Source organism: Cyprinus carpio, chromosome B14 (assembly GCF_018340385.1).
Source record: "Cyprinus carpio isolate SPL01 chromosome B14, ASM1834038v1, whole genome shotgun sequence".
Lineage (NCBI taxonomy): Eukaryota > Metazoa > Chordata > Actinopteri > Cypriniformes > Cyprinidae > Cyprinus > Cyprinus carpio.
Window position 1 is genome coordinate 3,207,783 of NC_056610.1, and position 16,640 is coordinate 3,224,422.

Consider the following 16,640-nt stretch of genomic DNA (forward strand, 5'->3'; position numbering starts at 1 on the left):
TGTGTTGTATAGTGTGTTGAGTCTCAATGTCTGTATTAGAGAGCAGTAAAGCTTTTATGTGTGTTTGCACTCTTTAAAGGGATAGTTCACCCAAAAATGAAAATTATGTCATTAATGACTCACCCTCATGTCGTTCCAAACCCGTGAGACCTCCGTTCATCTTCGGAACACAGTATAAGATATTTTAGATTTAGTCCGAGAGCTTTCTGTTCCTCAATTGAGAATGTATGTACAGTATACTGTCCACGTCCAGAAAGGTAATAAAAACATCTTCAAAGTAGTCCATGTGACATCAGAGGGTCCGTTAGAATTTTTTGAAGCATCGAAAATACATTTTGGTCCAAAAATATCAAAACCACGACTTTATTCAGCATTGACTTCTTCTCCCGGGTCTGTTATGAGCGCGTTCACAACACTGCAGTTTAGTGATATCCGGTTCGCGAACGAAGCACTCGATGTAACTGGATCTTCTTGAACCAGTTCACCAAATTGAACTGAATCGTTTGAAACGGTTCGCGTCAACAATAAGCATTAATCCACAAATGACTTAAGCTGTTAACTTTTTTAACATGGCTGACACTCCCTCTGAGTTCAAATAAACCAATATCCCGGAGTAATTCATTTACTCAAACAGTACACTGACTGAACTACTGACCGAGCCAGATAACGAACGAAACATTGACTCGTTCTCGAGTCAAGAACCGTTTCTCTCGGATGCGTCCGGTTCGAGAACCGAGGAGCTGATGATACTGCGCATGCGTGATTCAGCGTGATTCAGACTGACACACACAGCGCGTCTGAACCGAACTGGTTCTTTTGGTGATTGATTCTGAACTGATTCTGTGCTAATGTTATGAGCGCGGGTAAACCGAAGGCTTGAATCAAGGGCAATCATCGCCAATGAAGTCATTACGTCGAGCGCAAAAAGAACTGGTGAACCGTTTTCGGCAACCGGTTTATTGAATCAAACTGTCCGAAAGAACCGGTTCGCGGAAAAGAACAGAACTTCCCATCACTACTGGTGATCCGAAAACCGATGCAACCGGTTCTTGACTCGAGAACGAGTCAATGTTTCGTTCGTTATCTGGCTCGGTCAGCAGTTCAGTCAGTGTACTGTTTGAGTAAATGAATTACTCCGGGATATTGGTTTATTTGAACTCAGAGGGAGTGTCAGCCATGTTAAAAAAGTTAACAGCTTAAGTCATTTGTGGATTAATGCTTATTGTTGACGCGAACCGTTTCAAACGATTCAGTTCAATTTGGTGAACTGGTTCAAGAAGATCCGGTTACATCGAGTGATTCGTTCGCGAACCGGATATCACTAAACTGCAGTGTTGTGAACGCGCTCATAACAGACCCGGGAGAGAAGTCAATGCCGAATAAAAGTCGTAGTTTTTGATATTTTTGGACCAAAATGTATTTTCGATGCTTCAAAAAATTCTAACGGACCCTCTGATGTCACATGGACTACTTTGAAGATGTTTTTATTACCTTTCTGGACGTGGACAGTATACCGTACATACATTCTCAATGGAGGAACAGAAAGCTCTCGGACTAAATCTAAAATAATCTTATACTGTGTTCCGAAGATGAACGGAGGTCTCACGGGTTTGGAACGACATGAGGGTGAGTCATTAATGACATAATTTTCATTTTTGGGTGAACTATCCCTTTAAGTAGTTTTTTCATATGATAGAAATAGGTCAAGGTAAACATCTTAATTTATGGTTAATTAAATTGTATGGCTGTTCTTTTATAACCCAGTGACTTATAAAGGAGTTTTAAAAGCTCTCCTAACCCAATGCTCTTTTTCTGGCATACTTTTTTTCTTTTTGATGCAGTGTTAGTATTAGCTAAATTTGCTATATAATTTCCTCCTGTGTAGTAAACAGTGTTGAAGCAAATATTGCTTTTTAAAATATGTCACAAATGTGAACTTATTTAAAGTAGCTCTGTGTGTTTATGAATTTCTAGTGGCCATAAAGTTACATTTTAAAGTTGTTTAACTATTACTCACATTTCACTGCTGGTTATATATGCTCTATATAATTGTGTATGTGACAAATAAAAATCTTGAATCTTGAATTTTGAATATTATTTAAAAAATATTATAAAAAAACACATATAGTTACATATATTTGCAATCAAAATTATTCAACCCCCTTGACCTGCAAGACATTTTCTGCGATAACAAAATTATATAAAAACAGATAAACAAAGGCATCAGTAAACTATTATAGGACGCTTATTAATACATTTGATTTGAGAACATTTGAGAATGTTAAGTTGATGGAAAAAAAAAAATTAAAATTCTAATTGGCTCTAAAGATCCATGTACATAATTATTCAACCCACAAATTTTGTGCAGATTCTTTTATTCTTTATAACCTTAAATAAATGCTGTCTGTAAGGGCTCAGAAACTTCTGTCACCTCTCTATTGCAATCTTATCCCATTGAAAAAGCTTCCAGATCACTGATAATCTTTATCTTTTTTCATTGCCACTGCTTTCTTCAAATTGCACCAAATATTTTGAACAAGATTTAAACTTAAAGACCGAAAAGGCCATATACATTCTACGACCGATCACTGAACCAAGATTTCGATGCATACTTTGGGATGGCTGTTCTGCAGGAAAGTCCATTGATAATCACGTTTCAGTCTCTGCACCGAAGACATCACAATCTCTGCCAAAATGGCCTGATACTTCAAAAAATCCATGATCTCCTTCATACAGTCAAGATTTTCACTGCTCGCAACAGCAAAACACCCCAATAACAAGAATGGTCCAACTCCATGTTTGACTATGGAAATGGTGTTCTTCTGCTCAAAAGTTTTGCATTTCTTGCAGGCATATCCACGGGTTCAAAAAGTTTCATTTGGGTCATATCACTCCATAAAACATTCTTCCAGAACTCCAGAGGTCTATCCAAATTAATTTTAGCATATTCAAGCCAGCCTTGTATGTTCTTCTTGGTCAAAAGTTGCATTTGGCGAGTTGTCCTGACATGAAGTGTTCTTCTTATACTCTACATTGAAATGTTGCTTCCTCCATTTGTCAGGTCATCTTGCAAGTCTTTGGAAGTAAATTAAAGGTTTTTACAGTTATTCTGATAAAACATTTTATTCCTCTTGATGATATTGTGCTTTTTCTTCAGTGCCCTCAAAGGTTTCTGGTACACCTTTTAAAGTTATGCATAATGCTAGCTGTGTCTCTAGGAACCTGTCTGTAGGTTTCTTCTTGTCACCACAGACTGTCCAATTTAATGCAACAGTTTATTCTCTATAGCTTTTGTTAGAGCTTTTTTAACATAGCCCTATTTGTCACTCAGCTTCAGCTTATTCATGGGCTAAATTTGTTTAGTTTCCAAAGACTTGTGTTTAAGCACAGTTTTGTGCCCCGCCATACAAACAAGTGACTTAAAAACTGCAATGATGAATAGGGGTTGAGTAATTATGACATTGCTTTATTAAAAAAAAGCATGTAGCCTAACTGAAACATATTACATTATCACCTTTAATATGCCATAAAGCTGTTGTAGATGCACATAAAAAAAAAAAAAAAAAAACCTCTGGATCTTCAGAAAAACTTACAAAAGTATTACAATATATAAATTTATAATAATTTGGATTGCAAGCATATGTGGTATATGAACTATATATATCTCACTCCAAAAAAATAAATAAAACAATACAAAAGCTGTTGCACAGGTGGTAATTATTATTATTTATTTTTTTGGTGTCCTAAAGGGCCATTAGCACCTTATTATTACATAAAGGGTATATATTAGCTCCTTCTGAAAGATGGGGCCAGTTAAAATACTAGCAGGGCAGTCTGAACTATGGGCCTAACTGGGCCAGCAGAAAAAAAAAACAAACAAAAAAAACTGCAGCCTTCCTAAAACTATATTAAAAAAAAAAATGTAATTGGAGATAATATAATATTAATAACATACAAGGCCATTTTAGTGTACTTAAAAAGACATTTCCATGACACACACACACACACACACACACACAAACAACAACAACAACAACAGCAACAGCAACAGCTTCAGCAATACACAGTGGTAGGTTGACCACTACTTTTGGCCACTTTTAGTGATTGTTGCATCTATTGTCACGCAATACCTTGAGACACCACTAGATGGAGGCACAAACATGGAAAATACTTTGGAGCCAAATTCCAATGAACAAATGGCACATGTGAGTTTTCAGATCAGTGTGTGTAAGATTGTTTGTGTTGACTGTATGTGAGCATGTGTAAGGGCAACACCCTTGCTCTTACTGAGTGGAAGAACTGTGTGTGCAGTGCAGTCACTTTGGATTTTGACCGACCCTTTCTGTTTCCAGCAGGAGAAGAGGAAGATGCCGGTGACGGTGTGGTTGATTTCCAGTGTTACAAAAGGTTTAGAGTGAGATTTGACTGTGGAAGTGTGGATTTGACTGGTAAATCATCATTTGGGGAGGATGGCAACAACTACGCCCACCTCGGCCCCGCCTCTCAAAAAGAGCAGAGGAAAACAGGAAATAGAAACTCTACAGACATCCAATGAAGAGCTGAGGAGCCGATTGAGTGACTTACAAAATGAACTGCAACAGGAAAGAGGCAAGGTACGCCCATCTACTGTATGGCTTTGTTCACATTACACCCAATCTGATTTTGTGCACTAGTAGCATTTCAAATCCTACAAGCATATTTTTAAAAAAATGTAGTAGGACTTAATATAATATTAATAACATAAAAAGCCATTAAGTGTACTTAAAGAGACACTTTTATGACACTTAAGTGCACTTTTAAAAGGAGCACTTTGTAACCATGCCAAAATAAAAGTTTACTTTAAAAGTTTTACTTATTGTAATGATATTCAAAATAAATGCCTAGTTAACAATTTAAATGTACTAAATTGCAGCTGCATCATTACAAATGTGTAATATATATTTAATTTCAAATAAACTAAAATACATCGCATACACATTCCAGTAGAATGATAGGACAATAAAGTACATTTTAATTTACCATAATGCTTGTTAGTACATTTAGCAGTAAGTAACACTTTAACGATATTTCAAAGACAGTAGAATTATGAAATCGCATATAAAGATGTACTCAAGTCCTGCTTAAGTGGGTCAAAATAGCAATATGCATTAAAAGAATATGTGCAAGTGCAAACTGAATGTTAAGTATTTCTGTGATAAGTACATGTAAGTAAAAGTATATTAAAGTTTACTTCTTTTTTTAAGGAGGAACTGTCTGCATTACTATGCTGCAATTTATGAAAACAGATGTTTTTTTTTTGTCATAGTTGTTAGTATCCATTACATCAGTTGTCGTAGTAATGGCTTAAGTTTCAGTACAATACCAGGAGACACAAGTCATGATTTGTAAAAAGAGAGGACTGGAAAACTATAAATTAGTGCTCTGCTCATGTTTGTTTATGACATCTCTGTGTGGTCCAGAAAGCATATCTGGAGCTATTAATGTTTTTCAGACAGGGAATGTACACATTCACTATTTACTAGTGTATTTTAAATAGTTCACTATATGAATACTGAGTGATGAATTTACATTTGACATTACATCTGCACTGCTAAATGAGGAAAAATAAATGACAAACGGTCAGACTGAATCACATTTCATAAAACTCGTGTTGTAAAACTATAACCAGACTGTAAATCGTACAAGAATGTCATTTAAATAAGATTTGCATGCTTTCTTCTTGCTGTTCAGGCTACAAACATCTAAACTGATTCAGAAGATTTATCCTCTCATGAATCATATATCCGAAAATCCATCACCAGTCTGAGCAGTAATTTGTGCCAGTGATTGCTTCATGGCCGTAATGAGTAGAAGAGAAAACATGCCACACCCTCTGGAAGCGTCAAACAATGGGACAGCTTAACACTGCTGGAAAGCCAGGATAAATGTGACAATTTATGGAGTCAAAGGGAATTATTTCACATAATCAAATGATGAAAACATGGTTTTAGACCTGGTAAAATAAATGAAATCAAACAATGTTTTTTACACAGAGCTTAATGCAAAACCAGTTTGGTACATTTCATTCCTTCTAGCTCATTGCTTTGTCCCTCTCTCTAAACCATTATAAAACCCTGAAGGTTATAAAATATTGACGTAATATGAAGACATTTGCTAATGGTGGAAACAAAGTGCAGAGAATACGTGGCAAGTGCCAAAAACTAGGCAGAAATCAGGTCAGTAAATTTTGAAGGTCTGGGAAAATAATGGATATTTTAATAGTCAATATACGTTTTCTAATTATGCCCTGCTTTACACAAGGCAAGTTAATTTCCTTAACACATTTCACACACAATGGTAATTCAGAGTGCTACACATTGGCATATTAAGTTCATTTTAAAATCATTTGATAAAATAAAATACATAAAAATACTTAAAACTTGGAAATCAACAAGAAAATATGAAATAAATTGAAACAAATAAAAACTATGTATAAAAGGAGTGAGATCAGTAGTTATGTTTACATGCACCAACAGCATCGGATGGTTCAATCAGATTGAAGCACCTTGAAAGAGGTGATCTGACTGATAAGAAAACATAAGCATGTTAATGCTTAAATAAGTCTGTCTACAAAAATACCCTGCACATATGCACAATTCCATGATGCACGTTTTTACTAGAAAATTTTATTAAAAGATCTGTTTATATATGTGTTGTAGGTCTACAGAATTTTTTATTTACATCTCATCTTTTGGTCAGAGAAGGAGAAAATATTTACTAAAAAAAGCACTTCTGACATGTTTGTCAGCCTTTCTTTTAGGCCTGACATCAAGGCAAAATTATACTCATGCACATGCTTTCTCAAGGGGCACTGCTCACGTGCTGATGTTTTGTTCAGAATACATGTAAGGCACATGTTAAAGAAAATGTGAATCAGATTTCAGTCTAGGGCTCATATAAACAGAACTTTCAAAATCTGAAATTGGATTGGATTTGTTTGGATATACAAAAGTGGTGCAAGCACAGGGAAAAACAGTGTTTTCAGTCTGGACTTAAATCTGGCTGCACTGGGGAACATCTGTCTTCTGGAAGCTTATTCCAGCTGCAGACAGCATAATATCTAATTGTTTCATCATGTTTAGATTTCATCATTCCTGATGAGCTGAGAGGTCTATAAGGTTCTTTCACTCTGCAGTTTTGAAGGTCCGAGGCTCTAAAATATTTCAGGTTAACACATTATTTTAAGGCGACATAGTTACACATGCTACATGCACGTAACATAGTAATAATAGTAAATTATTGGATTATATGAAGTAACCAATCCTATACCAAGTACATGTAGTTAACTGATATTATTCAGTACTTATTTGTGTAGTTACACTGTTACAATGACACCTTAAAATAAAGTATAACCTATTGAGAGTATATATCTGTGTAAATGATTTGGACAGAACATTTTTGTCTTTTGGAAGACATTTACATGTTAAAAACTATAATTGTTTAAATACATTTATGTCAAAGATTGGTATCTGACATACAACTGGAAATTCACCCCAGACATCTCAATAAAAAATAAATAAATAAATAAAAATTACATTATTTTATTAATACCTTAGTAATAACAGACTTGAAGAAGCAATGGAAACTCTTTGGTAAACTTGTGACATTATGAGCACTGTAATGTGAATGCCAATATTCACCTTGGTTAATGTCCTGTGAAATAACCTCATCTCTCAATCTGTAGGTGGGTAAATTACGGGAACGTTTGCAAGAGTTACGGGCTCAACGAGAGACTGAGCAGCACAAGCACTCGGTCGCTCTCACTGAACTCCGCGTCAAGCTCCATGAGGAGAAGCAGCGAGAGGTGGCGGCCACACGAGAGAGCCTATCTCGGCAACACGAGACCGAGCTGGCCCGGGCAGCACGACTTCGTGAGACAGAACTGGCCCGGCTTCAGGCGCTGGTGTGTATTTTACGGGACGGAGCCAGCAGCGAGCTACGTAGTGCCCTGAAGGAGGAGGCACGAGAGGAGGCCCGCAGGAGCTACGAGGCAGAGAAACTCAGGCTCACACAGGAGCTGCAGGAGGCGAAGACGTCACGGCGGCAGGCAGAGGAGGCGCTCTCCAATGCTGTGCAGGCCGACAGAGCCAAAGCTGCCGATCTCAGAGTGGCCCATCAAGCTCATCAGGAGGAGATCCAGAGAATCAAACGCGAGAGCGAGAGAGAAATCCGGAGACTGGTAAGGATGGATGGAGTTATCTAAAAACGTCACCACATGAAATTGTAAAAATAATGGGTGTCTCAGTCCAGTCTCAGGCCATTGGTCGATTCAGTGTGGCTGCTCTGATTTACACCTTTTGGGGGGAAATCAACCAACAAATGTTTATACATATTTATATAATTGTCTAGGTTTGACATTTGACATACATCATTTTTCAAATATCAGCTGATATTAATGTATAAAAGTGCTCAAAATGTCTCCGTCTCATTACTTATGTAAATCAGTCATGAATTGTGTTTGTTATGACAGAGGACAGATAGGATATTAGTTAGGATATTTTTATTTTTGGCACCCAGTTGGCATTAGCAACCTTATAATGAAGAAAACTGGATGTGTTCAATACATCATTAAAGGATGATTAAAAAAATTGAGATCTGTTTGGCATTAATAAAGTTATATTATACATTTTTATACAGTTTTGAAAAAAAATTTTAAATTATTGTCCACACCAAAAGCTTATTATTTAATATACACCAATTATTAAACATTTAGCGTTTTTGTTTATATTGTGAAATATTATTACAATTTAAAATATCTGTTTTCTATGTGAATGTATTTAATTTATTCAGCTTTCAGTCTTCAGTGTCACATGATCCTTAAGAAATCATTCTAATATGTTGATTTGGTGCTCAAAAAACATTTCTTATGATCTCGATATTGAAAACAGTTATGCTGCTTCATATTTTTGTGGACACTGTGATACGTTTTTTTCAGGATTCTTCAATAAATAAAAAGTAAAAAAAAAACAGCATTTGTTTTAAATATAAATATTTTGTAACATTGTAAATGTCTTTACTGTCAAAAATCTAAATCTAAAAACAAAGATCTTACTGGCCCAAAACCTTAACATTTCTATATCTGTGCATTACCTCCATGCTATTTTTGCTGTAAGTTTAGCAGCTAGTCCTGAAGGAAGGAAATTTTGTGAAATGCACCACAAAAAGCATGTACTCAGATATATGTTTGTGTCAGATGGATGAGTTGAAGAGCAGAGATCGTGTGGTGCAGTCACTGGAAAAAGAGCTGGGAGTGCAGGCGGGACAGACACAGCGTCTACTGCTGCGGAAGGAGGAAGCAGAGCGGCATTATGGGAGTCCGAAGAGAGAGGTGGCGCCGTCTCTCGGGGAAAACTCAGACTCTGTCAGTAACCAGGTTCGTTCTGTTCTGCAATCAGAAAATGGCTGATAAAAAGCTTTTATATCATCAGGAACGTAAACGCTGATTAGAGCTGGACTAACATGGCAGAGCGCTTTTTCCTGCATGCTGAACTTCACACCATCACACAATAAAGTATGTTTATCTATTCATAGGACGTGGATGAGAGGGATGCAAGGAGATTTCACCTGAAGATTGCTGAGCTGCAGGCAGTCATCAGGAAACTAGAGGATAGGAACACCCTGCTTTCAGATGAGAGAAATGAACTGGTACATATACATACACACTCAACAAACTAAGGACAAAAATCATATTTATCTAATAGAATCTTATATGAGCCATACACTGTAAAATATCCTGCGAAATGTACAGTAAAAAATGGCAGCTGTGGTTGCCAAAAGTTCTGTGTAAAAATACTATGACAATGTTTCAGTTGTTATCGGATGGAATATTGGTGCCTGTGCATTTTACAATTTATAACCGAGTATTTCATTAAGTGATAAAATGTTAATATACCAAGCTACCTGAGCTACCAATATGCTTTGTACCTTTAAATGTACTGATAACCAGGTTGTACAATAGAAAGCCAAATGATGAATCCAAAACAAATGCAATGTTCATAAACATGGCCAGTACTCACTTATAGCTGGTGCACATGATACAGACCAAACACCATCAGGGTAACACATTATACTAAAATAATGCAATAATCATTATAACTAAAAAAAACTTTTTTTAAAAAAACTGTTTTTTTTTCTCTGTTAATTCATCCCAGCAATAAATGATTACACGGTTAGTTCTCAAAAGATTTGTATTTTGTGTTGTAAAAATCTGTAAGATAATTCTCACACAGTAGGATCCTATATGATAGCTTCCAAATTATGATGGAAATCCCAATTGGACTTTTGTACAGATGTCTTTCATTCTTTATGTAGATCAGTCTCTCTCTGTCATACAGCTGAAACGAGTGCGGGAAACAGAAGCAGAGATAAAGCCTCTCATGGAGAGGAATAAACGGCTGAATAAAAAGAATGAAGAGCTGCAGCAGACTCTACAGCGCATGGAGGACAAACTGAAGACACTCAGCAGAGAGAACGCAGAACAGGTGTGCTATAAAGGGAAAACTGAAAAGTATGAGAAATAATGTTGGATAGGACATGATTTTAATAATCAGGATCTGATTGAGTCAACTATTGTCACATCATCAGAAAAGAACATTTGTTTCAGATTTGTTACATTTTGATTAACATTTTTATTCTGATTTCATTTAATGAACATTTAACATTTGTTACATTTGTGCTTAAACACACAATGTTTATAGAGTACATCTTTGTCACCGTGTTTCCTCAGAAAGAGAAATCCCAGCAGAACTTGCAGTCAGGTGGGCTGAAGAGACACACCTCTCTAACGGACCTGAGTCACGCCCACGAGCAACAGGAAGTCGAGTATCTGCGCTTGCAAATCAGCGAGCAGCGTGGTGTTATTGATGAGCTCACGCAGGTTTGTTTCTGTCAGCCATAAACACACATGTTGATATTAGTGTGAGTTAGCTAGGGGCTAAGGGTTACAGCAGTGCACTTGTTGTACACTTTATACAACACAAAACTATGCTATTTTAACTATTTTGAACACTAAGAAAATATATGCATAAGTAATAAATCATACTCACAGGCTGTGTTCCAGAGGCACGAGATGGTCAAAATAAAGTGTGTACAGCTCAATCTTTAATGAATAAGTTTTTTGCAAATCCCGCATTGGAATTTGCAAGGTTTGAGAAGCAGTCGAGAGTAAAATGACGGGAACACAATGAGAGGTTGGAGTTATACTGTTGTTACTGTATAATAAATTTTGCTAGGAAAAATTTGCTTTACACTTAGCAGGAAGACCATTATGCAGATTTGTTCCAAACCTACATTGGTTTGTGCAGGAAATGAGAATGGAATTACTGAGGACTCGTTACAGGCAGTTCAGAATCAGTTCTTTGATTTGGGAAAGAAATATAATTTGTCATGCACTTTGCAGACCTTTTACATCAATAAACTACTATTATTATATATACATATCTATTATACACTACATGAAAGGTAATTTCTGAAAAACCATAATAGGTGAGAGTTTTTTGCCCCACCCACACAGCATTGGTTACATCAGCAAATAAAAAAGTTTCAGAAGATATTACATTTTGGTTTCAGGTTATGAAAATTAACATTTCAATGATAAGCACAAAATAAAACCAGGAAATTCATTTCAAAAGTAAAGATTGTCCATTTTGATTCCATGTTATTTTTAAATCAATTTACAGATACATATTCTGTGTCCTTGCCTGGTTTTAGTTTATAATCTGTGTATGTGTGTATCTGTTTTTGTGTCAGTGTTAGGGTAAGGGTACTTTGTGTGCTTATTCTCTAGTTGGTCTCACCCTGTAATTATTTGTGTTTGGTAATCGGTGCTGTGTCTTTTAATTAGTTTGTTAACTTCATTAAGGCAAAACCTAATTAGAAATGACTACGTCACTCTCATTTTCTCTTCCCCACCCTAATGACTTCTGTTAATATGCACGCTGATATTACAGTATTGCCAGCAATACAGCAGTATTGCATGTGACAGTGTTTACCTATACTATTATTACATTTTTTTTTAAAGATATTCAAATGTTTTTTTAAATACATTTATTCAGCAAGAGTGTATTAAACTGACAAAAATGTGACTGCAAAAAAAATAAAAAATAAATTAAGCAGTACAACGGTTTCATCACTGACAATAATAAATGTTTCTTGGGTAACCAATCAGTATATTAGAATGAATTCTGAAGGATCACGTAACACTGAAGAGTAATGGCTGCTAAAAATTCTGCTTTGCCATCACACAAATAAATTGCATTTTTAAAAATATGATTAAACAGCTATTTATGTTTTAATAATATTACTGTTTTTACCATATTTTTCATCAAGTAAATGCAGCCTTGGTGAGCATAAGAGACTTAAAAAAAAAACTTTTGCACAGTAGTGTAAACTTGTTGGACTGTAACACTTTTTGTATTGTATTGTTAACAACTTATTTAAGGTGATGTCTGGATGTGCTTTCAGGAACGGGACAGGCTGATAATCAACAAAAAGAACAGGCGAAAAAACATCAAGTTGCCCAGGGTGAGCTGATCCTCTCATTCATAGACTTATATTGAACCATATTTGGAGTCTCTTTGATGGAAGTTTTGCTCTGGTTACTTTCTCTTTTTGCTAAAGCATATGGACACTGTCACTAAGCAACTGTCTCCTCTGAGGAGTGAGTGTGTGTGTGTGTGTGTTTCTTCATGTGTGTGCTGGCTACATTGGCACATTAATTGACCTCTCGAGACCTCTGAGTCAAGCCGAGTTCTTTTTTCTTTCTCATGCTTTCACCAGCTAAACATCACTTAATCAGTCTTCGATTTCAGTTTTTTGCATAGAAGTTTAAGCCAGTCATCCAAACAACTAAAAATACTTTTTCCACAAAAAAGCTGTGATTTAACTTTCCTAGGGTCCTTAAGAGTTTGCATGTGTTTGAGTTTACTTCACTGTATTTTAGATACAAAATTATCTTCTTTTTTTTTTTTGTTAGCTAAATCTGACAAAACTTCCTTTGGGAAAATTTGAGGATGTCATGAATTAAAAAAAAAAAAAAAAAAAAAACTAAATAAATGAAATAATGTTTTGTTTTATACTAAAAATGTTGAGTGTGGGTAAAATAATTAGAATATAAGCTTTTTTATGATTAGCTTTAGACATTGTATATAGTACTACATGTTCTATGAAGTAAACCTGTGTGTGTGTTTGTGGTGCTGTGAGGTGGGGTTTAGTTGTTCGTTCTCAAGAACCGTTGCTATGGAGGTGGAGTCAGTGGACTTGACTATAAATTCACGCAAGAGAGAAACATCAAGACATTACCGTAACACAGGCTTTAAAAAACCCATGTGTAACTCTCATTTCCTGTAAGTGTGAGCACTGAGGAAGATGATGCTGGTTAAAGAGGTTAAAAGGATATACCGCATACCATGACACTGGACTGAGGAGCACATATACACATCCAGTATGCCAGAGTACTTCCTGCTGGTGCTGTATCTCTCCATGTTCCTGTGTCTGTGTGCTCTGGTGTGTCTGTATTTCTCTGGCTGTCAGGAGATGACCTACAAACATGATGGTAAGAGCGATTGTGTAGTGTATTCAAAGGACATCTGCGTGTCAGTTACGTACTGCACGGTCTATGAAAATTAGCATTTTTTTTAATGATTATTCTGGATTTAGAAACAAGTCACACTGTTCACAGCATATGTGGGTGGTAATGGCAATAATGTTGACTCCCTCATTTTGTAAAAAATGAACATTTAGAGTAATGTACTGAATGTAAGACATTCCAAAAGGTTTAAAAGCAGAAATGGACAGGGTCATATTTTTGTTAAATCACTCGCATTAATTTTTCTGTGGGACTGCTGTTACTACGAAGGTGAACTTCTGGTCATGCGTTACCATAATCATTCCTGTGGGTGGATTTTTATCTGTGTAAACAAAAGAGGGGAGAGGCAAACTGTACTGTGCGGATAGTTACAGCATGTTCATTTTCGGCATAGACTACTTGCGGAAATTGTCTCAAAGTTAAATTGGACTTTAGTTAGGTTAGTAAGTAATTTTAATACACTAGTTTAATGTGAATATGTGTATAATACTTAAGCACTGGTTTCTTTCTTTTTCAGAGGCATGTTGTGGAGACATATTTTGGATTTGACGAAGAATCTGTCGATTCTGAAACGTCATCTCTGACCTCATATAACACCGACCGCACAGATCACACCCCTGCCACCCCCGAAGAGGATCTTGAAGATGTATGTCATGTAACAAATTTTTTTACAAACCTTAATACCTTCACTAAACACTCTTGCAGCTCAGTAAAACCACCATTCAAAAGTTTGGGGCCAGTAAGATTTTTTTTCCTCACAATTTACTTGATCAAAAATGCAGTAAAATCTGTTATATTGTGAAACATTATTACAATTTAAAATACCTGGTTTGTATTTTTGTATTTTATAATGTAATTTATTACTGTGAGGGCAGAACTGAATTTTTAGCAGCAATTACTGTTTTCTGTGTCACATGATCCTTTATAAATATTTCTTATATGCTAATTTGTTGCTCAAGTCACATTTCTTATTATTATCAATGTTGAAAACATTTGTGCTTCTTAATAATTTTGTGGAAACCGTGATGCACATTTTCAGGTTAATTTGATAAATAAAATGTTCAAAAGAACAGCTTTTTTTTTAAATGGAAATTTTTTGTAACATTATACTGTAAATGTCTTTACTGAAAAAAAGTTGTTTAAGAAAGAAATTAATGCTTTTATTCAGCAATAACACATTACCTTCCTTAAAAATGACAGTAAATAAAAAATACTGACCCTATACTTTTGAATGGTAGTGTACATCCAAACCAAATGCATCAGTTTGAATCTTAATCCTGTTTACGTCTGTCTCTTACATCATATTTTCCTGTACTGTCCATCAAAGTTCCTGAGAAGATTTTTTTTCCAACCTTTTTTTCGTACATGTAACTTGCTCTGCACATTTGACATGGATAATACATCAAATAATTTAGCTTATTAAAGCCCAGTACAGCTACTTACTGTCCATGAAAATGTAATTACAAGTATTTAAATTGAATTCTGAGCAACCACATAACAATACAGCGAAAACAACATAGCAGTACCATGACAATCATTAACACCACCCATACATTTCGATTATCTTCTGACAGTATAAAACTGTAGTCTGCATATTCATTTCATAAATTGGGCATCCTGGGAGAGTGTAAACATGGTGTCAAACACAGTCTTTGTTTAATTCAAAGCATTCATTTGAATTAGGCTTGTTATTTGGTCAGATGTAGTTAAGTGTTGTGCTCAAGGGACCATGATGAGGCATCTCAGCAGTTCTCTTGTTCATAAGTGGCCCCCTACCTTCATGTTGTTTACTGATAGCCAGGGCTAGTTAACGAGGAGTGGGATTATAAGCAAGTCATTAACTGCACCATGAAGACGATCCCACAACAATGTGTTCATGTAGTGTTCTCAGCTCCCTCGAATATGCTGTTCATTAAATACAATTTTTTTCACTAAATGTCATAAAAATTAGGCACAAATTTGATTTAAGTTTGATTTTAGTTTATTGACTGAAACTGTTACTAACTGTAAACAGTTGTTTGTTTACAACAAACATTTTATTATTGCACAATGTAAATTGTATTATCGCACAGCTGTATAAAGTCAGGTATGTATTATCCAGCTTTATCTGTATATATACAGTGTGCTCATGTAAAAAAATATAAAACACATAGAAAATGTAATCTATTTTATGTGCTAAATTTGACTGACTGTAATTAATGTATTAAAACATTATAAACAATAACATCATGATTTCCTGTAATGCTGCTTTGAAACATTGTGTATTATGATACAATCCTCTGCACAATCTGACTTTGTTGCAGCATAGAATTAAACTGCTGGTCTCGTCTGGCTAGAGGAGAATGGCACACTATTTCGACACACTATTTCCCCGTTTAAAACTGTGAAGCTGCTTTGACACAATCTGCATTATAAAAAGCGCTATATAAATAATGGTGACTTGACTTGACAATGTGTATTGTGAAATGATGTGATTCATGGTAATTACAGACACTTTTACAGGAATGCACTTTAATTGTATTAAATATAATGGGCTTTTATGATACACAAGCAGAAGACATTTCTGTGTAAATCTTCTGGAAAACTAGATGCGTTTGAACAATCTTAAATTATGCATCCCAGTCCTACCTGATTCAGTGCTTGGTCTTAAAGGGGTAGTTCATCCAAAAAATAAAAAAATGTCTTCAAAAAGATTTTCCCACTGCAGGCAAGCAAAAAAAAAAAAAAAAAAAAAAATAGCACAATAATAACCAAAATATGAATCAGGAAAACTTGTCTAAAGGTTGTCTTGAGTTGTGTTTTTGGTTTTCAGGAACTACTCAACTAGCCTTTTCCATATAATTGTTCACTTATGAATGAAAATTCGGTTTCACTTTATTTTGATGGTTGACTATACAGTAAGTATTATTGCACCTACATATCTACTACCTCTCATTAGACTGTTAGTAGAGTATTAATAGACTGGTAGGTTTACGGTTAGAATAAGTTGACGTACTTGCAAAGTTACTTATAGTCA

The 16,640-nt window shown here is 35.4% G+C and overlaps 1 protein-coding gene across 4 annotated transcripts in view; it reads left to right on the forward strand.

Moving 5' to 3' along the window:
* Nucleotides 1-16,640, forward strand: part of jakmip1 (janus kinase and microtubule interacting protein 1) — a 33,550-nt gene that overhangs the window by 4,509 nt on the left and 12,401 nt on the right. For 3 of the 4 annotated variants that reach the window (XR_006156390.1, XM_042737749.1, XM_042737751.1), the window contains exons 2-9: nucleotides 4,356-4,613; nucleotides 7,724-8,218; nucleotides 9,233-9,412; nucleotides 9,571-9,684; nucleotides 10,374-10,520; nucleotides 10,766-10,915; nucleotides 12,502-12,561; nucleotides 14,142-14,270. Coding sequence is in view for 3 of the 4 variants with exons in the window: in XM_042737749.1 (XP_042593683.1) it covers nucleotides 4,470-4,613; nucleotides 7,724-8,218; nucleotides 9,233-9,412; nucleotides 9,571-9,684; nucleotides 10,374-10,520; nucleotides 10,766-10,915; nucleotides 12,502-12,561; nucleotides 14,142-14,270 (1,419 nt within the window). In the remaining variant the exon portion in view is untranslated. Of the gene's footprint in view, nucleotides 1-4,352; nucleotides 4,614-7,723; nucleotides 8,219-9,232; nucleotides 9,413-9,570; nucleotides 9,685-10,373; nucleotides 10,521-10,765; nucleotides 10,916-12,501; nucleotides 12,562-14,141; nucleotides 14,271-16,640 lie in introns of all 4 variants that reach the window. The other variant, XM_042737750.1, reaches the window with a different exon arrangement.